Source organism: Carassius gibelio, chromosome B4 (genome assembly GCF_023724105.1).
Source record: "Carassius gibelio isolate Cgi1373 ecotype wild population from Czech Republic chromosome B4, carGib1.2-hapl.c, whole genome shotgun sequence".
In the NCBI taxonomy this organism is placed as follows: domain Eukaryota; kingdom Metazoa; phylum Chordata; class Actinopteri; order Cypriniformes; family Cyprinidae; genus Carassius; species Carassius gibelio.
The window spans coordinates 2,225,994-2,252,190 of NC_068399.1; the positions used below are offsets into that span (position 1 = coordinate 2,225,994).

The 26,197-nt window shown below is 38.3% G+C and overlaps 2 protein-coding genes across 3 annotated transcripts in view; one reads left to right on the forward strand and one right to left on the reverse strand.

The window, feature by feature from the left end:
- Positions 1-26,197, forward strand: part of LOC127956064 (membrane-spanning 4-domains subfamily A member 4A) — a 287,000-nt gene that overhangs the window by 165,843 nt on the left and 94,960 nt on the right. The window lies entirely within an intron of this gene.
- The window catches only part of LOC127956066 (membrane-spanning 4-domains subfamily A member 4A), a 37,407-nt gene continuing 12,471 nt past the window's right edge, over positions 1,262-26,197 (reverse strand). Inside the window, exons 2-8 of one of the 2 annotated variants that reach the window (XR_008153428.1) lie at positions 23,900-24,086; positions 22,178-22,288; positions 22,012-22,080; positions 14,967-15,104; positions 14,274-14,390; positions 3,153-3,327; positions 1,262-1,479 (exon numbers count right to left, since the gene is read on the reverse strand). Coding sequence is in view for 1 of the 2 variants with exons in the window: in XM_052553838.1 (XP_052409798.1) it covers positions 7,655-7,729; positions 7,824-7,895; positions 14,274-14,390; positions 14,967-15,104; positions 22,012-22,080; positions 22,178-22,288; positions 23,900-24,067 (750 nt within the window). In the remaining variant the exon portion in view is untranslated. Of the gene's footprint in view, positions 1,480-3,152; positions 3,328-6,805; positions 7,730-7,823; positions 7,896-14,273; positions 14,391-14,966; positions 15,105-22,011; positions 22,081-22,177; positions 22,289-23,899; positions 24,673-26,197 lie in introns of those variants that run through there. The other variant, XM_052553838.1, reaches the window with a different exon arrangement.

Below are 26,197 nucleotides of genomic sequence, written 5' to 3' on the forward strand. Positions count from 1 at the left end.
TGGCAATATTCAATTATTCGATTTTATAATACATATTGTTTCAAAGTTTTTTTATGTTTTTTACAAAAAATTCACTTCTCAATGTTTGAATTTATTGTGACCCGTTATCAGTGATGATCGTCAAAGTTATATTTATATTGCAGAAATGTACAGTTCTAAAATAATAAAAATCATGTAGTTAGTTAATTATTAAATTAAATTAGGTTAATGAGTATTTAATTAGCTGTGGCCTAATGGTTAGAGAGTTGGACTAGTTACCTTAAGGTTGCCGGTTTGAGTCTCAGGAGTTGTAGGTGGGGGGAGTTAATGAACAGTGCTCTCTTCCGCCCTCAATATCCATGCCCTTGAGCAAGGCACTGAACCCCCAGTTGCTCCCCGGGCGCTGGATCTATAGCTGCCCACTTCTCCGGGTGTGTGTTCATATTTAATATGTTTTGCAATCACATATTCATGAGAATTCACAGCAATCTGTTCTGCAACGAAACGTTCATGTGAAGACAGTTCTGTGTTCTGTAAACCAGCGTTCATGTGAATTCAGAGCACTTTATGCTGTAACCAAATCTTTATGTAAACCCAGCACTGTGTTCTGCAACTACATCTTCATGCCTGCAGCCATATCACCCTGGAGGCCAAGACCGGTTGCCCACTGAAGCTAAGCAGGGATGAGCCTGGTCAGTACCTGGATGGGAGACCTCCTGAGAAAACTAGGTTGCTGCTGGAAGAGGTGCTAGTGAGGCCAGCAGGGGGCGCTCACCCTGTGGTCTGTGTGGGTCCTAGCGCCCCAGTGTAGTGATGGGGATGCTATACTGTCAACAAGCACTGTCCTTCGGATGAGACGTTAAACTGAGGTCCTGACTCTCTGTGGTCATTACAAATCCCAGGATGTCATTCTAACCCCCTGACTATGTAAGCGCTTTGAGTGTCTAGAAAAGCGCTATATAACTGTAAGGAATTATTAATTAATTAATTATTATTTAAAGACATAGCATTGTGTTTTGCAATCACATATTGGTAAAAGTTTACAGCATTCTGTTCCGCAACCAAACGTTCATGTGAAGTCAGAGCATTGTGTTCTTTTCCGTTGTAATGGAGAAGTGAAAACTGTTAATGAATTCATTTAATATACTACTGGCTTTAATAAAAGCTTAATGTTTTAAATCCATCTTTTGTCCGAGCCATATATAAATATTATTTTTTTTTTTTCTAGGTTACTAAAGCCCATCTCAAACCTATAAAAAAAAAAAAAAAAAAAGAATTGAAATTCGCATTAACAGTTTTGATTTATTTTAATGTTTAAAAAATTAAATATTGTTGAAGGAATGTAGAAAATGTCACAAATTGAAAAAATAAATTAAACCATTAGGAATAGCTCTGCCCTTAGGGTGTTGCGTCATCTCTAGCGCTGAGTAGAGTTGAACAGTCTCGTCACGGAGTGAAGTGAAATGGCCGCTGGAGCAGTGATGCATGTCAATTGCAGTTCTAAAGTCAAGAAAGTAAGAGAGGAATACTAGATTTATTGAAATGCATAGTTTGAAGCATCGTTACCAAGACAAATTTTTTTGCTAACCATGTGGTCCTTGTGCTATGAGCTACAAGCTAATTGAGTGTACATACGTCACTTTGATGTTATTCTTCATTAATAGTTACATTTCTGTTGAGAAATTTGATTTTAAAAATAAGTGTTGAAATGTGTATTGATGCATTTTAAAGCATTTATTGTGCTGAAAATGATCATTTGAAATATTAATGTTGTTAAATGTGAATTAATTGTGATTTTTCGGCCTTGTCTTTGCATGGTTGTTTTTTTTTTGTTGTTGTTATTTTCCTTTTTGTCTTTTTTTTTTTTTTATCTTGCCATTTCCTGTCCTTTTACATCTCCTTTGAAACTTAATGAGGAGTTCGGAGTTAGAACTGTTTCTGCCAACAACGAAGAGTGCCAACCTGTTTTTTTCCCGAGTTTGAACAACATTTCATTGTTTCTTCGAAGTGGTAGGATCTCACTTACTCTGTGAACAAGAACTATTTTTTCCTTTTGCATTTTTTAATCTTAGAGTTGCATATCTGCGCTCCTTACACTAACTGAACACTGAAACAGGAGTACGAAGGAACATTGAGCTAAACTCCTGTTAAATTGCTTGAGTTTGCTTCAAAGACAGTCGATTGAAAAGGACTCTGATTCTGTGTCCTCTGACATTTTCTTTAGCATTGTCCCTATTGTTGTTATCTTTGTTATATTTTTTTATTTCAAATTGTTATGAAATAAAGAACGCAAACTGTTATAAAATTGTGATTTGTGTAAATGGGTTATACCATCTGTATGTAAAAAGAAAAGGTTGTTTAAAGGATATACAACCAAACCAAGCTAGAAAATGAGGAATACTTAATCTAATTAAAGAATAACAGACTAAATAAATAAATAACTATATAGTATTAAATACAATAAAATATAAGCAGTATAAGAGGCCGTTCACATATTGCATCTTTGGTACATATCGTATGCGCGCTCATAATGGAAGCGACGGTCGACGCGCCTGTTTTTTCCAGGCGCATCCGCACCGCATCGAGTTAAAAACATTTCAACTTTTCAGAATGCCGCACGACGGTCGAAGCGCCTGTTTTTTCCAGGCGCATCCGCACCGCATCGAGTTAAAAACATTTCAACTTTTCAGAATGCCGCAAGCACACCTCGGGTCAAGTGACAACAACAAACCAATCAGTTTCATCCTTTCCTGTGACAACGTTGAAAGCTCAGCTAAGATGAAGGAACTGCTGATCATAGTTGTACATGGATTGCCATTGCTACTGCAAGCGATTTTTAGAACTGCAACTCCTATGCTGAACTTTCCGCGTCTTCATGGAGAGAGCACGTCATGGTTGCTTAGCAAAGGCAGACGCCTCAGAGGCGCAACTGCTCGAGCGCTTTGGAAAGAAGGAGTTTTTAGGCGCGATATGTCAACGGCCCCTAAAGAGTCATTGAATTAAAACCGCTTTATTTCAAAAGGTTTATCAAAAAGGGATTGTTGTGTGAATTATATTGTTGTTGTTGTTGTTTTTTCATTGCTGTCAATTTGCTGTCAACAAGTTGTACATCTTGCTGTTTTTTCCCCCCAAGAAACAGTTTAATATAAGAAATCATAGAGAAAAATACTTACCTTTTCAATCATAGTTCTGTCTCTTGTCGTCATTTCCCTTGTCTTGCTGCAATGCTGGCTCAAGAGCGAACATAGACTTCTGATCTGGTCCAAGGTATTAGAAAGTGTTTTATGCAGATTGTGGTCACTTGTGCTACATAAAAAGTTGGCGAGCCAGTTCTTGCAGCGAGGGTAACTGTTAAAGAAACGGAGAAAAGGAAATTGGTAAAGCACGAGAAACAATTTTTTTTAATTTTTCATTGTTGACAAATGGAAATCGTGAAGCGGGAAAATGTTGACGTAACAAATGCGCTGATAGTTGAAGGCCTTATGTTAACCGAAGTAGACAGTGAGCTGGAAACGTACCAGCAATCCAAAACGCGTGCCTTAGCTACTGTCTACACTCAAACTGCTAGCTGCTCTGCCACTGAAGGGTATCTGGAGGAATTGAAGGCCATTGCCAAAGACAGTGGAAGGCCTTTCCAAAGCGTGCTTCAAGAGGAAATTGAAGAAACCCACTCTGCAAATCCAGATCAAGGAAAATCTCAACATGTGAGTTGCCATGGCTCTAGCAGTGACTCCCAAAGTGCAGAAGCCGTCGTCCTACCACCAATAAGTAGGTCCCAGACTCCCAACCTGACTCATGCAAAAATGACAAACTCAAAGCTCAGGACTTAAAAACCTAACCAAGTATAAAACTAAATTTGTGTCTCCCCCTTCCCCAGAAACCACCACCAATGATATCACGGTGACAACCTGTCCAGCTTTTCCCACAAATATTGTGGACCCACCCAGTGTCCAAAGAATGGTTGTTGAACATATAGTGAAAACAAGCGAAGCTACCCTGTCACAGCAAACCTCAGTCCATCTGAGAGTTTTCTCAGGGAGGTCTCCTCGTCCCCCACACAAACCAGATTGACACCTGGGGTGTCAATGATAAATGATCCTTCCATCTCTGACTTGCAGAGACAGACTTGATTTGACACAATCTGCACTGTAAAAAGTACTATATAGTCCTAAGACCGACTTGGTACTACAGTTCACTAAAGCAGTGGTTCCCAAAGTGGGGGTGGGACCCCGGCGCAGGGGTCGCGAGATGATTTCTATAAAAAAAAAAAAAAATATATATATATATATATATATATATATATATATATATAGCCAAAGACAGGCATGCTCAGAGCTGTCATATATCACAACTTTTCAGTGTTTTCAACCACATAATGTTTATTTTAGGTTTCAGACATATAAGTACTAAAAAAACAATACATTTAGAGTTTGTAAAATACACACTGATGTCAAAGGAAGAGACAATAATAATCCTTTCCATTATAATTAGACACGTTTTATTCATATCAGATACACATTGTGTAAGTAACTTTAAAGTTTACTCTATTCTTCTCCCAGTTCACCAGCCACTAACTTTTATGTATTTCGGGAGAAGTGGATGAATTCACGTGTTGTAAATCCAACAGATCCGATTCTTTGAACTGTGTCTGCGGCACAAACTAAGATGGCGGCGGCCAACACGCATACAGCTCAACTAACGCGATCGTTATAAAGGTGTTTAAACAACAAAACACTTCCACTTGGATGTATTTGACAATCAGAATATCAGTTATTTCATGCAATATCTAAAAAATGTGTGAATATTTGAATAAAAATGGAAAAATGACATAAAAGCAGATCATCATTCATTCAGCTCTGTTGATGGTGTGGTATGTCACGTAACAAGCAATGACGCGTCACCATGGAAACCATAAAGTGACACATCTAAATAACAAATTAGCATGAGCGTGTGTGTGTGTGTGTGTGTGTGTGAGCCGCTCAGACCTACTCGACTGGTTCTTGATGGCAGAATAATGAACGAGTTCAACCCAACACAGCTGCACAGTTACTTTCCGAGAGAGAACAGACAGGTGGATATCGAGTGGCTCATGCAGAATTGTAACACTGATTCTGCATGTAGAACAATAAAATATAACTTTTTGTGCTTTGAGACTGGGCATAAAATCGATTTTGCGACAGGAGGGGTTGTTGAGGTGGGGTCGGGGAGGTACGGGCTTAGATTTGTGATCTTTGATCATGGTGAGATAGATCAAGAAGGAAGAGAAGAGATTTCTTCCTAGACTGATTCATCTGGCCTCTTTTCATGGTGGTTCGGTTACTGTAGTCGGGAAAGAAGAGAAGAGAGCTGCTTTAGCTCATCGGCCACTATGACACACAGTGCTTCAGTGTCAGGATCTTTCCACTGTTGTTTGTGTGGAGAGGATGGTAAAAGTTGTCGTTTGGCCATTGAACACTAGTAAATTAATTAAGAAAGCAAATATAGAAAAAAAAACTGTGCAGAGACTATCATTTTAACAAATGTTTTACAGACATGGAAAGCTTCAGATTAAATTGACCATCTTTTCCAGTGGGTCATGTGATCCATTAAGAGTTTGTCTTTAAAAAGGTCAAGCAAAGACATCCTGGAGGAAAGTAACGTGTTTGTTAAAATTTACAATTACACATAACTATTTATATGAAAAATCTGAAATTACAGTTTGATACAAATTTGAAAGTAGAAAGATAGTTTAAGTTTATAATATTTGTAAAAAGTAGGATTGTAAATTATTAGTTATGCATAATAAGTAATATTTTAGTAGAAATAATTCCCTCACTAGAACTAAATTAGGAATGTTTGACTCTGTGTTTTTCATGTCTCTTTTCTTTATTCAGCTCGTACTGAACGTGTTTACCACAGTCCTAGGACATGTGCTGTGTGATCCTTTTCACTTGCTCTGGCCTTTGTGAGATTATGGCCAAAGCAATTTAACCAATGGCCAGGCCAGTTTGCCCACTGCAGCCCAACATTAGCACCATAATCAGTGGTTATGCAGGACTTTTCTCATCTAATAAGCAATCTGATAAAATGCTCTTTCTTAAGAGTTTCTGCACGTGTATCAGCAATATGGTTTTCCATGTTATTAATACTGCTTGTCAAAAATTTTGGAGAATTTTTTTTATAAATGCTGAATTTCTTTAGCGATGTGTGTTACTGTCATGTTTATATTTTGTTTTTCATCTAAAGGCCTGTGCTATTGTTACATGTGACCTTTTGATTTGTTTCTGTTTCCTGTGATTTGTAGTCCCTTCGTTTATTGGCAGTGTTGGGAAGGTTACTGTAAAGTATTTCACTGCATACTACAAAATACACACTTTAACTATTCAGGACAAACAAGGGACTCATGTACAATTACCACAAAACAAAAACAGTCGTGGATCATCCAGGAAACACTTCAGATTCAAGGGTATGTAAACTTTGTGTGGAGCAGTTTCTGTAAATTCAATTATTTTGTCCTTTTGAGTGAAATGGTTTATTCAGGATAGTCCTAAATGAACATACCATGCAATTTTTATGATCCCTCTTATTAAGTTATTACAATTTTGCATATTCTGCAAGTGATATGAAATGTGTGAGCAGAAATAAAGCTTAGAATGCGTACAATTCAACATAATTACTTTGTCTTATATATTAACAATCAATATATTAAATTGTTATCTATATTGAAAATACACTGAATAATATATTGTTGAATACATAATACAATGTATAGATATATATGTGATAAAATGATATTCTGTGTATGTGCACACACATAATGTTGCCATGAATTAAACCAGACATCTGATCATCTAAAAGTCCAAAACTTTTATTTATCTTTTCAGTACAGTTTTTTATATACCACAAATATTTTCATATACCTTTTTCCGGACTATAAGTCGCACTTGTTTTCATAGTTTGGCTGGTCCTGCGACTTATAGTTAGGTGCGACTTATTTATCCAAATAAATTTGACATGAACCAAGAGAAAACATTACCGTCTCCAGCTGATCAGTTCTCCTGTAGTCTACACTGAAGACACAGAGCGCCCTCTCGCAGCTGGAGACGGTAGTTTTCTCTTGGTTCTTGGTTCTAAATAAATGCGACTTATAGTCCAGTGCGACATATATATGTTTTTTTTTCCTCATCATGACGTATGCAACTTAGGTGTGACTTATAGTCCGAAAAATACGGTACTGAATGTGTAACTATGCAAACAATATGAGAGAAAAGTTTGTGTTCAGCTTTATGTGAACCTAAGCATTAACTTTTGAAATCGAAATTGATTTTTAATAAAGCTATTACATGTAAAATTGTGGTGCAGTATATATTGCAGTATGTAGAAAAATATAAGATAACAATAACAATATATGTATAAATATATTATTTAATATATTGCATTATATTTTCCAATTTAGTGGTTCCCAAACCTGTCCTGGAGGACCTGAACATTTGTGTGTCTCCCTAATCAGACACAACTAATTTAGTTCTCAGAGTCTCTACTATTGAACTGATGAGTGGAATCAGGTGTGTTAGATGAAGGACACATACAAAAGGTTCAGGGCAGGGGGTCCTCTAGGACAGGTTTGGGAACCACTGTTCTAATACATTCACATATATTTTTTTGTTTCATAAGGTAACAGCCCACTTATTCATATTTATTTAGATTCACTGTATTGTGGAGGAGTGTCTGCAGACTGGTGATTAATGGAAGAGCTGCTTGCCACAGGTATCTGAAAAAAAAAAGAAATAAATATATAAATGTTTTTTTTTTTGACTAGCATTTTACTCAAACTCCAGTTAAACTGGGGATCAAGCTTTTCTTACCTCTGAGTTGTTAAGATCATGTAAACGCGTGAAATCAGAGGACTGAGGTGATAAAACCTGCGCAAACTGCACCTATGGTGAAAAAAAATGCACAATATAAAATGTAGTGTTTTATTCCTTCTTATTGTGAGATGCCATAAATGTAATAACATCAGCAGACAGTTTCAGTATTACAGTTTCAGTAGCTGAATACAAATGCAGGAGGAAGAAAATAAATGTTCCAAAAGACGTTAATCCGACACAATCAAACATAAAGAACTGAACTAAAGTTGTGAGATAATGAGACACACACCTAAACATAACGATAAAATAAAATCTGTAAACATGACACCAAACTAACAGATGGTCAACCAGGAGGATGGCAACAAACTAAATCCTGGAAGGTGCAGGTGGAGCAGATGACTGGGGCCAGTTCTTTGTACATCACTTATTACATCTGAGATCAAATGTCACATCCAAGGCCTTGTCCACACAAATACGTTTTCATTTGAAAACGCATATTTTTTTTCTCCGTTTTGGCAAAGGTGAAAGCAAATTTTCTCGCAATTGGTATTTGCGGCAAAACACGAGAGTTGTGTTTTAGATCAGACATACAATCATGAGTGTGTGCGACCTGGACGTGTCACTGAATGGTGTGTTCTTTTTGTAAATAAAATAATCCTGTCAGAAGAACTGCATAAAAACATATTATGTCTGTTCCGTGTGTATCATCTGCAGTGAGCTTTTTTGAGGATTTGCGCATGCACAGAAAGCGAATTTAAGGTTTTCTGATGTTTCAGTGTGGATGAAAATGCTAATGTGGACGGAGAGCATTTTAAAACGAAAATGTCATTTTCAAATGCATCCGGATTAATGTAGATGTAGTCCAAGATGATATCATCTCGCTAATCAGGATCTGGCTAATTCGGTTCTTTGAGCACACCTGTTGTGTATGATTAGTATGGCTGGATTGAGTTATCTGAGATAATTGTGTGTTCATGGGTTGGTTTAAAAGGGACTATGTTTTGATACTCAACCATGATCAGCAGTGCAGCGACTGGCTGACAGCAACTTAACGAACTCATATAATTAATAAAGTCACGGACCAAAAACTTGACACATTTCTGAAATTTTATAAGTAAACAACCAAGCAAACAACACTACATACATGTTATAATAGATAAGTGAAATGTGGATTTAAAATGTTTTTATTTTGTTTTAATGTTTTACATAATTCCCAATTTTTTATATTCATGATTTCTAATATTTGTACAGGCTGTACTTTTTTATTTCAATGTTGTAATTAGCAATTCATTAAATTTAATATTTGATCAGATTTGTTATGTGACAGCATTAATGAAAGTTTCTTAAGGGATCATGTTATCTGCATCTCCTCTGCTCCATCAAGCCACATAGTAACTGTCATCACTCAAAGCTCTACATTATCTGTATAGCATGTGTGTAATAATATTAGAAGTAATAATTTTATGATAAATAAATATTTAAATAGTAAAACTGGCTGTCTTAAGTATTAAAGACTACACAACATTATTGTATTATCTTAATTTTTTTTAATTATTATTATTTTAAATTATTGTCCCTGGATCAGTAGGATACTTTTGTAATAAATTACCCGTGGCTGGGACAGATTTTAAGTATCGGTTCTGCTTAAAAAGATGAGATCTAATTTTCCCGAGCAACTTTAAGATTACGGACCTTTTGCTTTGGCAACAACTCCGGACGAGCTTCGAAGTACCAAAATAATCCAAGATCAAGCGAAATCATCAGCAATCAAATCCAGCTAACTGGAGGTTACTTATGTAATCATGGTTCCCTGAAAAGGGAACAAGACACTGTGTCCTTTAGGACAATAATACTGAGAAAAGCTCAGTAATCTGATGAAGTAGATGCGTACTCTCCTGCCACGGTCGCTAATCACTGCTCAAGATTACGAATGTACTTCACTTTTCGTGACGTTGGATTCAACTTACAATATGACTGAAATTCTAATTGCAGATCTGTGCACACTCTAATAGCTAAAACTGCCCACAACACATTGTGTGTTTGACAAGGATTTGACTGGAACAACAAATATACTTAAATCAGGACCACTTCCGTCAAGTATATTTATGACAATTACAGGCACAGCATATTGTGATAAAGTTCATGTAATGATAAAAATTAAACTTTCATATATTTAAGATTCATTGCACACCAACTGAAATATTTCAGGTCTTTTATTGTTTTAATACTTACATTTTGGCATACAGCTCATGAAAACCCAAAATTACGAATAACCAATAAAAGAAAACTGTTTTTAATACAAAAAAAGTCAACCTTCAAATAATTATGTTCAGTTATGCACTCAATACTTGGTCGGGAATCCTTTTGCAGAAATGACTGCTTCAATGCGGCGTGTCATGGAGGCAATCAGCCTGTGGCACTGATGAGGTGTTATGAAGGCCCAGGATGCTTCAAAAGCGGCCTTAAGCTCATCCAGAGTGTTGGGTCTTGCATCTCTCAACTTTCTCTTCACAATATCCCACAGATTCTCTATGGGGTTCAGGTCAGGAGAGTTGGCAGGCCAATTGAGCACAGTACCATGGTCAGTAAACCATTTACCAGTGGTTTTGGAACTGTGAGCAGCTGCCAGGTCGTGCTGAAAAACGAAATCTTCATCTCCATAAAGATTTTCAGCAGATGGAATCATGAAGTGCTCCAAAATCTCCTGATAGCTAGCTGCATTGACCCTGCCCTTGATAAAACACAGTGGACCAACACCAGCAGCTGACATGGCACCCCAAACCATCACTGACTTTGGGTACTTGACACTGGACTTCAGGCATTTTGGCATTTCCTTCTCCCCAGTCTTCCTCCAGACTCTGGCACCTTGATTTCCAAATGACATGCAAAATTGGCTTTCATCCGAAAAAAGTACTTTGGACCACTGAGCAACAGTCCAGTGCTGCTTCTCTGTAGCCCATTTCCTGCACACGCCTGTGCAGAGTGGCTCTGGATGTTTCTACTCCAGACTCAGTCCACAATCTTCCTCGGGGTCCGGTCACCTCTTCTCGTTGTGAAGCGTTTTTTGCCACACTTTTTCCTTCCCACAGACTTCCCACTGAGGTGCCTTGATACAGCACTCTGAGAACAGCCTATTCGTTCAGAAATTTCTTTCTGTGTCTTACCCTCTCGCTTGAGGGTGTCAATGATGGCCTTCTGGACAGCAGGCAGGTCAGCAGTCTTACCCATGATTGCGGTTTTGAGTAATGAACCAGGCTGGGTGTTTTTAAAAGCCTCAGGAATCTTTTGCAGGTGTTTAGAGTTAATTAGTTGATTCAGATGATTAGGTTAATAGCTTGTTTAGAGAACCTTTTCATGATATGCTAATTTTTTTAGATAGGAATTTTGGGTTTTCATGAGCTGTATGCCAAAATCATCAGTATTAAAACAATAAAAGACCTAAAAATATTTCAGTTGGTGTGCAATGAATCTAAAATATATGAAAGTTTAATTTTTATCATTACATTATGGAAAATAATGAACTTTATCACAATATGCTAATTTTTTAGAGGAACCTGTATAATTGCATACAGTTAGTGTTGGCGGTAAGGTTATGTTCTGGACAACACTCCATACGCCTGTACATGCAGCCATGCTTGGACAGAGCGGGGAGAGCAGCAAGACAACCCCCCCTGGGGGTTTAATACATAATTACAATTCACAATTACATGAGTTGTAAACAAAATGTGATAGCGACTGCTTCCAATGAAGAGACTGTAAAGAAAGAACAAAGTTAGATCGGATTACAGGTTCAGTTGGTGGAGTTGGAGTTGGAGGAGGGAGTTAATTGCAAGCAGCAATGCGATGGAAGAGACGCTGAAGAATGGGAATTTAAATAGGCCGCAGGTGATAGGTGTCAAGACTGGATTGGTACACGTCTAGAACAGCTGACAGCTGATGCAAGCATGACTAACGTGCCCTGACTGAACTAACGCGATGCTCAATTTCAATCAGGACCACTTCTGTCAAGTATATTTAATGACAATTATAATTGCATACAGTTAGTGTTGGCGGTATGGTTATGTTCTGGGCAACACTCCACATGCCTGTCCATGCAGCCATGCTTGGACAGAGCGGGGAGAGCAGCAAGACAAACCCCCAAAACAACCATATGACAAACTCCCCAACACAACTGATGCAATTTGAATGGCCAGCAATGAGAAATGTTGCTTGATACTATATTTATGGGGGAAGCATCACCCAAACTCGGAAAGAAAGCATACAAAAAGCATGTTGCTTTAGCTGCTTATGCAAAAAATTTGGATGAACTGGATGGGGGAAGCATACACCCCTAGCAGCAACAGCAGTGTAATATGACGGCAGTTTGTATATTATCCAATTTTAAGAGTCTAACATGCTGAAAAGTCACATTAAGTTAAGCAATAGAGGATGTGCAACAAGCATGTTCTTAAATTTGTGTGATTTTAAAGGGGGAAGCATACACACCTAGCAGAAGCAGCAGTCTAATACGATGGCAGTTGTATATTATCCAATTTTATGTATCTACCAAGCTGTAAAAATCACAAAGGGGAAAGCGTCAACCCAAGTTAAGCAACTGAAGATGTGCAACAAGCATGTTTCTTAAAATGCTTAAATCTCATGCCAAATTCCGAGTACCAACAGAGCAGTACCGAATCCCTATCTCCAAAAGTCTCCAGCTTTGTCATATCTGCAAGACAAAAATACAGCTTCTGAATCTCTCTGGAAAACCAAGCTCCTGTAGGCGGAGCTATAATACTGAAGTTTTGTGTTGTTTCCATTAACATATATTCACTTATGTGCTGATTTCCTCCCCCCAAAAAAGAAAAAAAGAAATCTGATGCAGTTATACTTACCTGAATGGGGTCTTTTACCATGTTTTAATAGCAAAGGATGTGCAAATCCAGCATCAACCTGGTCTTGTTTATAAAACATTCTTCACTGAGATGACGAGAACACAAACACACTTGCTACACTCCATTGCTGCCCCGGAAAAGCAAACTGCATCCACAGTTCATGTAATGCTAGGTTCTTTGAAAAGCCAAACATGGTAACTTCACATCCTCCACATCCTCACATCCAAAACATACTTATTTGGAGACATTCTTAAACAAATCCTATGCAGCGTTCCCAACAAATTCCTAATGAATTGCGTTTATGGCGAGGTCTCCCTCTCCTCTGGTCGACATGTGCGCAGGCATGCATTCCCGAGAGAAATGCTCATAAGGAGTTCCACCATCATCTACGTCATTAGATCCATGATCGAAAAACTACTGAAACTGTACAACCCAGAAGTAAGATTTTTTGGCACAGAAAACTCCTTTCATCCACATTGGCCATGTTTAGTACGAAAATCCATGTCTTTAACACTGAACAACTCTGAATCCAAGAAAAACACTTTTGTAGCCCCCCACATTAAGCAAATGTGTGATACATACGACCCCTTGCTGTGGCACGATGATAGAGAATAGCTCAATGAAAACACTTAATTGCAAGCAGCGATGTGATGGAAGAGACACTGAACAATGGGAATTTAAATAGACTGCAGGTGATAGGTGTCAAGACTGGATTGGTACTAGCAAGCTGCCACAATATCAAAACTGACTGCCACAAATAGATTTTCCAAAAGGCTTTGACTTCATTGAATAAATATGAGGAGTGCACGTTTAAAAATCAAAAACCGGTGCGGGTGTTTTTATATCAATGTATTTCAGAAAGAAACCGACTGTATATACAAAAAAATGTTTAATGTCATTTTCAATTCATCTTGCATGTAATCCATGATAAAGCAGCTTTTTGTGAGCTTAGCACTTCTTTGTGTACAGGGTTACCAGAGAAACCTCTTAAAAATCTCTCCCGCACTTAAAGAGCCTTCTGCTGGAAGAAAACGACCCACAATAGAGTGTAAGGCTGTGGGAAACACTGGGGTTAATGTTTGGGAATACAAAGTGTGCTGAGTTCACTTCATTTAAATTTACATAAATTCAAACATTTCTGTCGACGTTTTTAGTTTTTCACTAACCACGCATAATTTTTTTTTTCTCAAAAACACAATCAGGTACATACATGCTGCTCACATATTATTATAGCCCAGTTTGTGCTGATTACAGTGAGATTGGACTTTACCCATTTAGATGTTTATAAGAAACTGAAAAAAAGCACAAATGTCAGGGAATGACAAAACTTCTCCAGGCCCCAAAAATACCCTTAGACTCCAGAGGGTTAAAACTCAATTTTGTGAAGAAAAAGTGAAGAACTCAACATTTGAGATTAAAGAACGATATTAAATATTTGTATTGTAATGTCGTGTTTGTTGGTTCTTGTAAAGCATGAACCCAAGTGTCAACAGCCTTAACAGTAACTATTTCCATTGTATATACATATCAGTTCAGTTAACACACACCTGTCCTGATCTGGCTCATTACTCACCAGAGGAGGAGAATGGCAGGCACTGGCTTTACAGGCAAATGCTGACAGACAGATGGAGATGATAAGCTCGAGTACGGTGAATAACATTATAACACCTCTGATTCCCCTGAAGAGAGTCTGAGAGAAAAATCAAGATTAACACAAATAATCCATGATCATTTCTACTCACACTTGTACGATCAAAACTCAGTCCAGAATCTACCATCTGTGAAGCTTTTATAATAATATTACAATTTTAGGGTCAGGGTTACTAAAGAAGACAAATTAGCATGACAGCACAAACCTTAGTTAACTATGTTGCATGATTCATTTAAATAATTTTGTGCCTGAAAGGGAAACTCTTGCAAATGCATATGCAGTGACGTTAGCCACAGAAATATCTGTCCTTTATATTGCTAGTATTTCACTGTCATTAGTATATGCTGACAGAAGTTTTGTTATGAAGGTCAAATGAGGGTTTGCACTGGCTTTCAAACTGGACTGAGTTTACAATTAACGTATAATGTCAATGACTTCTTGTATTATAAATGATCTATAAACTACTTCTGAAATGCCAGATAAAAACAGTGAACAGAAGAGTGCTGATTAAGGCTTGTATACTGACCACACAGTGATCTTACGGTAAATATTAAATACAATTTCCACTTTGACACAATTTGATGTTAATTGTGAATATAAAAGTTGATGACATACCTCATACTTTTGCTCTAAATAACAGGAATAGTCGTTGCAGTTAGGGTATCGCCATAAAACAAAATCTAGTGAAAGGTAAACAATGGCAATCCCTGCAGTTATAATACTGGAAATGTTCATTCCCAGTGAAGCATTCATCTATAGGCAGAAAAAAAACACAAAAAAAACAATTAATAAATTAGCAAGACTTTTGTAGAAATGTTTAGAAATTGTGTTACCATGTTAATGTACATATAAAAGTATATGAAGTGTGATTAAAAATGCACTTTTGAGGTTATTAGTTGCTGAAATTCGATTGGCTGATAGCGGCCTTGTTTTCATATTATTATTTTCATATTATGAAGATTCATATTCATTTTCAACTTTACCAATCCTACGGTTACATTTTTGTGGAGTTGAAGCGTCTCCTACATGCATGAATTTTCAAAATGTCCTGTGTATACCACTATATATATATATATTGCTTCATTGAGTTTGGGTGTTGCGTTCAGGACATAAAGATCAATTTGTGAAAAAAAGAGGGTTGCCAGCAGCATCCCTGGCTGAAGTGTGCAAAATTTAGTGAAAATTAGATATATATTTGCCAATAAAAGGAAGATTAGATATTGGTTTATTGCTCAAAATGGTGTTATCAAGATTGCTCTTTTTCAGGAGGGGCTTAACAACTGCAGTTTATAGGGAGTTTGGATATGGCCCAGTAAGAAAGTGAGGTGTTCACCACTTCTAAGAGATCTGCTTCTAAACCATTAAGCACACTTGAAACACTTTGAAAAAAAAATGTGGGAAGTGTGTCAAGATAGCAGGTTGACTATTTTAGGTGCTGCGCTATTTCTTCCAAAATTTTGCTATCAATTGAAAAAAATGGACATAGTATCTTTTTGATATTGCGGCCAAATCTGTCTGACCTCTGCATTACTTGAAGATGTGCTAATCGCCTTCCTGATATTGATGATTTTCTCAGAAAAGAAGGAAGCAAACTCATTGCATTTGTTGTCTGAGAGAATTTCACTGGGAATCTGAAGGCAGAAGCCAGGATGAGGCTTGTCCATTGTACTCAAGTAAGTGGTTTAGTTCAAATTTATCACAGTCCTCACTAGTGATGCTTGGTGTTAAAGATATAGCCTCCATAAACAGCACACTAGTGTTCTCGTTAATGCATCATCTGATCAGGGTTTCCGCGGGTCATAAAAACGTCCGGATTTTCCATACGAGGTCATAAAAAACATTTAGCCACGTCTTAAATTGATATGCTAGTCCATTAATTTGTTCTTCCATCAAAATGCGCTCGCAATGGCATTCATTTGTTTCACCTGTTGTAGTTCTGTATGAGGAATCTGGGTGGTATCACACTGGTGTCACAGCGCTCCAGAACCACAAGGTCAATGCGGCAGCATACAGATTTGTCAGAAGGACTTTCACAGAAACCCGCGCGAACTCCGATCATACTGTGTCATACTGAGTCACTGCTTAGGTTAATTGAAATCATCCTGGTTATCACAATGGGAAAATGTACCTTTAACGATCTATGGCTCGAAGACGGTGCATTTAGTCGCTGGCTCAAACCAGACGCTAACAATCTGTATCAGGCATCCAATCACAAGACGCGGAAAAGCTGAACTGAGTAACGTTAGCTGGTCACTCGCGCGCTCTGTGTTCGGTGCGGAGAGAGCCGTGTTTCACTGACAGTCCCTTTTGCACATGAACGAACAAATACTAATCGCAGTTTTGAACAAACAAAAGGATGTGAAAGAGCCCAATTCAGTAGCGCGGTGTTGAGGTGTTCAGTCAGGGCTCACACAGAGAAAGGAGTCTCAAAATGCTTGTAACTTGCACCGAATTTGCTTCTTTTTGCTCTTGTGCCGACACATACATACATAATGTCAAAATGGAAAGTATGCTCGAATATTTTTTCGATATTTATTATTATTTATTATTATTTTTTGTAATCCATTACGTACATTTCTATCAAAGTTATGACATTATCAAGACGAATTTGTTGTGACAGAGTTTAACTCTAAATCCTTGTCATATTTTATAACCATTTTAGAAGCAATAGCAAATAAACTGTAATAATGTGAGAAATGTTCAAGGTGTCTGAATAAATTTTGGTTTGATTGTATATTTTATTTTTACATTGAAGACTATACACTGCTATTTTACATTTAATTATTCGGTTTCTGTACCTGGACACCTACAAACTTGAAAAAAACTTAAAGATTGTGTAAATAGCAAAAATAAATAAAAATAAACGAACATACAAATGAAACCATTTCAAACAGGGCCCACTGGTCCAACCTTCACCGGGGCCCCGCTGACCCCAGCTACGGTCCTGGCTGTGGGTGTTGAATACTGTGACCAAACACCAATAAAACACTTGTTATTTTGGAAAGTAATGCCATAAAACAATTGTTAATTGACAATGTTACAACTGTTAAGTGTTCTTGATACTCAAGAAAAATAAGGCGAACGCTTCAGTTTCTTAATCTTAAAAAATAATAGAATAACTCTTTAAATAATGCAACGTGTTACTTTCAATGAAAGTCAATAATAAAAAAAGACTTTTGAAAGGAATTATTTAGATTATATTAGAAAGTTATTTATCGTAATTCATGTAGGTCATAAAACCTTTTTATGACTATTAGGATTTGAATTTAAGTCTTACATTTGACTGATTAAACCCTGCAGAAACCCTGTCTGATGGAGACCGTTCTAGATTCAGTGGTAGCAGAGATCAATATATCAAAGAAAATACAGAAGTGATCAGATAGTGCTACGTCCTTAATCATCAGTAGGGGTCTAAACATTTCATCCATTGTTATTAAGTCTAGAGTGTGTCCACCTTTGTGGGTGGGTCCAAGCACATGCTGAACTAGGTCAAAAGTGTTTGGAACTGTTATAATTTATTTTGTAGTTATGTTTTCTGCATGATCTATGTGAATATTAAAATCCCCTGCAATGACAGACATCTTTAAATAGAGCAGCTACACCCCCACCTCTCCTACTTCATTGAGGACTGTTGCACTTCAGCTGTCTTCTAGCCATGTTTTGTTTTTGAAACATAAAATTCTGATTGCTTGTGGTTATAAAGTAATTGATTAGAAATTATTTATTTTTTATTGAGCAAATGTTTAAAAATGCTAACTTAATGGCAGTGCTTTGTGTCTTTACATCAATCTTAGTTTGATGCATAATAGGCTGCAGATTGGATGAGTTTGCCCTTCGGATTGAGAAGGCCTTAGACTTTCACAAAATAAAACTGAAATAGAGAAAGCTACAAGCACACTGGGTTCCCACTTGTTCTGTAATCATTTGTGAATGTTGGTGCTATTATAGAGGGGACCCGACAAATCACTGAGAGCTGCTGAGTTGTTTTTGGTTCACCTACAGCAGATGGAGGGTTTGGGCCCAGGCAAGCGGTCGGAGAGTTCTCACAGGAGCAGGGCCCACAGGCTTTGGTGGGTGGGGGGCCCACCATTTTCTTGTTGATATCTGGGGGCTTGCAGCGAATGAATGGGATTGTTTAGCCCCAGCATAAACAAATTCCTCCATTTTCTGTGAGAAGCTGGAGAGAGGGATAATATGTCCGGCGAGCGGGCTGTGGCTCTGGTGTTTCCGGTGACTGTGATATGTTGTCCTGGCTTTCCTGGCTGTTTTCCAGAAAGTTGTCCTTGGGTGCGGAGTCTTGGAGCAGTTTTGATACATCAGAATCTGTATGTGAGAAGCTCTGTGGGCAGGGCTCAGCCGGGATGTTATCTATGAGCTGTGCTTGTTGTGGCTGCATGGTGTTATCAGTGTCCTTGTGGGATGTGTCAATGACGATCATCAGAATGTTGAGAAAGTTCTTTGTTAACATCAGAGACCATTGTTTGAGGAAGGCAGCATGTTGTTGGAGTCCTGCTACTGATATTTCTGATAATAGTCACCCACTATCAGAGTCCTGTGCTCGGTTGTGCTCTGAGCTGAATGCCACTGTCTGCTCGTCCTTGAGCTCCTGTTAGTAGCGGTGTTAGCTGCTGGCTGATCCGATCCATGTTTAATCATATTTGGGGATTCCTCACCTGCTTTCATTAATGATTCAAATCTGTTCTCAAGATGTATAAGTGTTGTTCGAATAACAGTACCCCAGATTCAACTATGACAAGGCTTGTGAATAGAGGAAGATATGGCATCAATACGAGAAACTCGGGAAAATCTGATGTCTTGTGTTCCTTTGGGTCTCGCTCCCTGTTTGTGTCATCGATTAGCGTGGCGATCAGTTTCAGTTTGTTTCTCTACACTTCTTATAAACTGTTGAGATTCAGAAGTTTCATGGGACTCATCGGCTGTATGCTGAGAGCGTCCATGACGACGGTCTGCTGAGTGTTTCTGCCTGTTTTGGAAGTCCAGCAAGAACCTTTGTTTCAAGGACCCCAATCGATTGTAGAAGTTTGCAGCAGTTCATGCAAGTTGTTTTCTCGTCACCAGAATGTAAGCTGGCATGGCTCCCTGAGTGCTGAGTTCCCTACTCCACCATGGCCCCAGTTCTGAGTTCCCTTTATTGCCATGATCCCCTGAGTTCTGAGTATCCTATTCCGCCATGGCCCCGAGTTTTGAGTTCCCTATCCTGCCATGGTCCCCTGAGTTCTGAGATCCCTACTCTGGCATGGCTCGGAGTTCTGAGTTCCCTTTCCCGCCATGGTCCCCTGAGTTCTGAGTTCCCTATTCCACAGTGGTCACCATAGCCCCTGACTTCCCTACTCCACCACAGCCCCTGAGTTCCCTGCTCCACCATGTCTTGTGTTTTCCTCCTCCGCGTGCCACATTACCTTGTTTCTCCCATGTCTTATGATCATAGTTCCCAGGAGTTTTCTATGTTTAATAAGCTATTTCATTTCAGGTGGCTCATTTAGTTCTAAGTTCTTAAGCCCTGTGTTTTTCTGTGTCTAGCGTCCGATATTGTTCATCTAACCCCTCAGCTATGCGTGATTTACTTTGGGTTGGTGTAAATAAAGTCTTCATGGATTCCCCTACATCTCCTTGCTGTGTCACAGTAGCAGCAGCATAATTCTATATGTGTGCCTTGGACCACAAAACTAGTCTTAAGTTGCTGAGATATATTTTTAACAAAAGCCAAAAAAACATTGTATAGGTCACAATGATCTATTTTTCTTTTATGCCAAAAATCATTAGGATACCAAGTAAAGAGCATGTTCCATGAAGAACTTTTTTTTACATTTCCTACTAAAAATATATTGTATCTCGGTCAAATATTGTTTGATCCCAATTAATCATACATCAATGGAAAGCTTATTTATTCAGCTTTCGGATTATATATAAATATCAATTTAAACACTTAAATGTATAAATGGCCATGGACCAAAAAACATCTTAAGGATTCATGGGAAAACATTTATTGTTTGTAGAAATTACTCAAATGCAGATCATATTATTATTATTATTGTGCTACCTAGTGTTGAGTTTCTGTACGTCTAAATGGATATTCATGTTTGGGACCTTCCTGATAATTTTGGGGTCATTAAGTGTGGGTGCTGCATTCAGGACATAAAGATCAAATCATGAATTATGGTCATCGATACCCATATAAATTTATAGAAGAATAAATCCGTATAAATAAGTCTAGAAAATCAGTACAAACACAAATGAACACTATTTCTGTACTTCCAGTTGGTGCTTAACCCTCTTGGCACCACGGTCGAGTTTACTCAACAAGATGCAGCACTGAATAAAACGGCCGATTTTGTCAAATAGGGTGTCAAATTTCACACGACCTCCCCTGCACCAGATAGTAGACATGTAATACTTCATCTCTGACTCAAAAAAAACTTCTTGCTCCTATACAAAATGTTCGAGCTAGAGCGCATTGAATCAGTGTGAAAAAAGCGGAGCTAGTGTGAGAGTGAGCCTTTTTATCTGACCAATATTGTCAACGCCAGCGAGCATTGGCATTATTATTATTATTATTATTATTATTATTATCATTATTAATATTATCTAATGGCATCAATAAAGCCGCAATGAGGCGTTGGGACTTCTATTCGCGGACACTGATTCTGAAGGGGAATATCTGCATTCAGAAGATGACGGTGACACTAAAAGTGAAAGTATAGCCCTATACCAAGCACAAACGGTGAATCCTTTGCCCAATGTAAATGTTCACACCTCTGACATTTGGCAAAGGACCAATGTTTGCAGGGGTCAGAGTCTTTGCGAAATTATCAGGCGTGTTATTGTTGCGGGGACGAGGCGGGAGATTTTTACCGCGCTAGACATGTATATTTGTCTTCTGACCGCACATCTCTGCAATCGCGGGGACAGTATTGTAGTGGAGACTTTGTCTAATGCCACTGGGTATGTTAGACGAGGTTGAAGTATTCATAGGACAGTTAGGAGGCAAGGTGGGGAGTCGCAATGACACTGACAGTAGTCCGAGCTGTACACACTCGGCGCGTGCGCGAGGCAGATCTGGCCGCGAAGCTCATTGCAGGAGCAGAGAAGATGTGACACGGGGCATAGATTTTGAACTAAAAAGGTCTTGTCTGCTTGTGTTTGTGTGTCATATGAATAATATATATGTGCCCCACACATGGAACCAGAGTGCCTGCTGCATGTAGTAAACTGAAAATCCCAACCGCTAAATGCATTCGGTTTGTTTCTACCATTTATTAGTAATGATTTACACAGTTTGTTTACTACTTACTATTTACCTGAGCATTCAGTATTGTGCAATATAGCAACCAGAAGGTGAGGGAAATTTTTTGGGGGAAAGAAGTGCTGCATTTTATTATTTAAATGTGACTTTTCATGAAAATTCTACAATTCAAGATGGCCACCCCCATATGCCGTCATAATATGCAAATTAGATGGGAAAATTTTATCCCTACATAAACATTTGGTCATCCTTTAATATTTTTATAATTGATAAAGTCTCTATCTTTTATAAATTAAGATATAGCCTTTTGAAATTATTATGTCAAAATCGAACGTTTTAGGACAAAACCTCTGGCGCCTAAAGGGTTAAATGCCAAAAAACCTGCTGTGTACATACCAAACACAAACTGGAGGGTTTTTCTTTGTTGTTTTCTGCAGCAATGCTGAGTGACCCTGCAGCAATGTACTGAGAAGAGAGAAAAGGAAAAACATTGAGGCTTGGGTTGAAATATGTAGTTTGTTTTCTAAAATATATAAAACTTAATTGTATAGTAGTTTCTTACGATGAGAGATCCCCAGTAAGTAATACCAGTATGGATAAAGATGGCTTCTGCATAAACTGTAGACACAATGCCAAACAGGAAAGTCATCACACCGATCATTATCTGGACCGTCTGTGAAGGACAAATAGAAATGCAGAAAGTGTGAGTAGCATGAGAGTCTTTCATAAAGTGGAACAATATAAAATATACAATATGGCAGCTGTAGTTATGGACTTATGATGGTACTAGAAAAATATCCCCAAAAATATATTTTGCAAGTTTGGAATTGTCATTGTCTCAGCAGCAATTATGAGCACTATTGAATTAATATTACATATAATTAAGCCAGTTTTGTTGTTTTCTGAGGGGGCATCTGGCAGAGTGTTAGGACCCAGAAGCAGTGAAGCATAATGTCAGACATAACAAGCAGATGTAATGGGTCCTATTATGCTTTTTATTATGAATTTTAGTCAGTCTGTAGTGTGTATGTTTAGGCTTAAAAAGATCTACAAAGTTATAAATCTTAAAGTTGATGCCAAATGGAGATATTTAATTAAAAATCCCTTTTCAAGAACTACAAAAAAAAAAAAAGTTTAGTTTAAACTACAGGGTTGTTTTCTGGGGTTTGTGATGTCACAAAGCAGCCCATTAGAATATAATTTAAATAAATCCTGCCTATGGAAATGGTTGGTTGGTGGGGAGGGGCGAGATCATGGTTAGAACACTTGGCTGAGTGGATCAGACAAGATGACGACCGAGAAGTGCTGCTGTAGCGTCGAGTTTTGAGTTGAATGCCGTTTCTAAGATGTAATACATCTTACCGTTGCACTTATCTGTAGATAGTAAATGCATTTTTTAACATCCTATCTAAACCATGATTAAGGCAAAAAAAAAATAACAATGTTACCACTCTAATATATCTTGCAAAATCAGTGCGTGCAAATTTGCGTGCTCAAATTTATATGAAAATATTGATGCCATTCTAGACAATACTAGAACAGAGGGAACTTGCTGCTTTGTCAAGGGCCGTCTGAGCTGTTCGCTAATCACACACGCTGGGACAGCTAACCAATCACAATACATTTAGTGTTTTGGAAGGCAGGCCCTCATCAAACCCAGAACTAATCGAGCCATATGTGCCAGGCTGGGGAGAAAGGTATAGTAATAATGTAAATTGTGTGAAAAATAATGCATCTTTCGAACCACTAAGCATGAGAGCATGTTCTAGTACACAAGCCAAAACGAAACCAAGACTTTATAAAACAGCATAATAGGACCCCTTTTACCACTCCTATCCAACCAAGGTATTGAAGTTAGAAATTCCTGTATCATGACCACTAATTCACATACTTTGTCAGTAAGGTAAAAGTTGGTTTTGTTCAAAATTGCTTTTATCCACATAGGTCTTTGACATGAACATTTTTTGGTAATTAAATATTACCGGCTTAAAAGTAACTAGTAATTAGTACTCGGAGTAGTTTTTGAGAAGAGTACTTTGTACTATTACTTAAGTACTTTTTTGACACCAGTACTTTTACTTGTAATTGAGTACTATTTCACCAATGTACTTGTACTTCAGTACTCTTTCCACCACTGATCCTAATGATTTTTGGTGTAAAATGAAAAAATATATAATTTTGACCCATACAAAGTATTTTTGGCTATTGATTTAAATATATCCGTGCACCTTTAGACTGGTTTTGGGGTCCAGGGTCATATATTTGAGTTTGAGACATTTCTCACCCCAAGGGCTTTTGGTTGTCCTTTCAGAAATGCCTGAATTCCTAGAAGAGGTGAAACTCCCGTCATTCCAGGAGCATTTGTGTCCGTCGACCCAGGTGCTGTTTGTGTTGCTGGTTGCAGCTGAATGATGAGTGTTGAAGAGTTCATGGGTACGACAGTGTGAGACATTCTGGTTTATCAAACTGACCTGTTCAAAATCATAGTAAATCAAAACATGAACAATATGATTATGAAACAGCATGTTTAATTTGATTTACATAATTTACTGTAAGGCATTTAGCAGATGTTCTTTCACACACACAGAGGCACACATGTCCTGAAATGTTCCATCAATGATGGCAAAACAGGCCCAAACCAGGATCCTACCACCACCATGTTTCCCAGATGGGATAAGGTTCTCATGCTGGAATGCAGTGTTTTCCTTTCTCCAAACATATCTCTTCTTATATAAACACATCATTTCTATTTTGGTCTCATCCAAACATTGCACTCTGCAGAGTCATGTGTTTCATGGTAGCCAATCAGTGGCAGTGTTTTTACACATGCCAGCACACGCGGCAGCGCCAGCGGCGCCAAACACACACACATGCACACACGCAACAGCTACACAGAGATTCGCAGCAGCAGCAGAAATGGCAAGTCAGGAGCAATCCGATGAAAAGTTGGCATTTTCAAGGTGGAGATATAAGCACTACTTAAAATTCATTGTACACATTACATGCAAGTTCTTGCCTTTGACCAAATGTAATGTGTGATACGCATCTACAAAGCTAGTGGCCAAAAACAACTTTTCTTACAAAGATAATACTTGAAGTGCAGGATAAAACTCTTGCTGTCTGTTGACGTGCAATAAATATCGAAAGTTATGTACGAACACCTGTCTGTTCTGCTCATTTCAACTGACTTGTAAAAACTGCAAAAAAAAAAAAAATACAAATTCTCTGACATATAGCAATTTTTTTTTTTTAAGTAACGCAAATAGTTACTTTCCCTGGTAACAAGTTACTTTAATTATAGAGTAATTCAGTTACTTTTTCAAACAAGTAGTGAGTAACTATAACTAATTACTTTTTTAAAGTAACGTTCCCAACAGTGTTACTGTGATACTCGCCTTCAGGCACAGAAAAAGATGCCACTAAACATTTAAAAATATACTGTCTTTATGTTGTTTGTACACAAATTTGAATGTTGTCTGTGAAATTATTGCAATATAAAAGAATATTTAAACAACTTTAGATTAATCTATCACTGTTTAATGGAGGGCAGGAGGCAAATGCAAGTAAATAATATTTATTGTAGGAGGGTAACGGTGAGTAGATGTTGGAGAGGGACGCAGGAACCTCGACGGCAGCACAGACAGGGGAGTAGGTGTCTTGAGTGGGTTGGCGGAGGTGGTGGTGGTGGTGATAGATCCGTGGATGATGGCAGTAATCCAGAGGCGACCGAACAGGAAACAGAGCACGAAGCAGGAACACTGAAGGACGAACAGACATGAACCACGAGGACCTCAAACAACGATCTGACAAAGAAGAGACTAGGCATTAAGTAGGCTGTTGGAATGAGCTGCTGCTGGGTAAAACCCACATGAAACAATCAACATGACGTAACATGAACGCAGCAGGAGATGGTGCATTCATGAACCATGACGGTAATAAATTGGGAGCCAATTTATTAGACATGGAGCGGAGAGGAATATTCTTAGTAAAAAACCACACGTTTTTTACCCACGGCGTATACGGGAGGCCTAGAGCAGTGGCAATCGGCTTTAGCCTTAGTGCGCGCCCCCACTTGGAGGAGAGTCTCGCGGGCTCTAGTCCAAGTGGGGTGACACCTCTGGACGAAGGCGTGAATGGAGGGGATCGCGACTTCAGATTCCAGACTGGGAAAAATAGGTGGCTGGTAACCTACCCTACACTCAAATGGAGATAGGCCCATAGCTGATATTGGTAAGGTATTGTGGGCATACTCCACCATAGACAATTGTTGGCTCCAGGAGGAAGGATTCTTGGAAACCAAATGTCGCAACACCCTTTCCAAATCTTGGTTGGATCTCTCGGTTTGACCATTGCTCTGGGGATGAAACCCTGAGGACAGACTTACAGTCGCTCCCAGTAATCTACAGAATTCTCGCAAAAATTTGGACACAAATTGGGCCATGTAAATAAAAGACGTGATCTACAATGGTCAACGCTGTCTCCTTGGCTGACGGTAATTTGGGCAAGGGAATAAAGTGGGCAGCCTTCGAGAACCGGTCCACCACGGTCAAAACTACCGTGTTGCCCTGGGAGGGCGGTAATA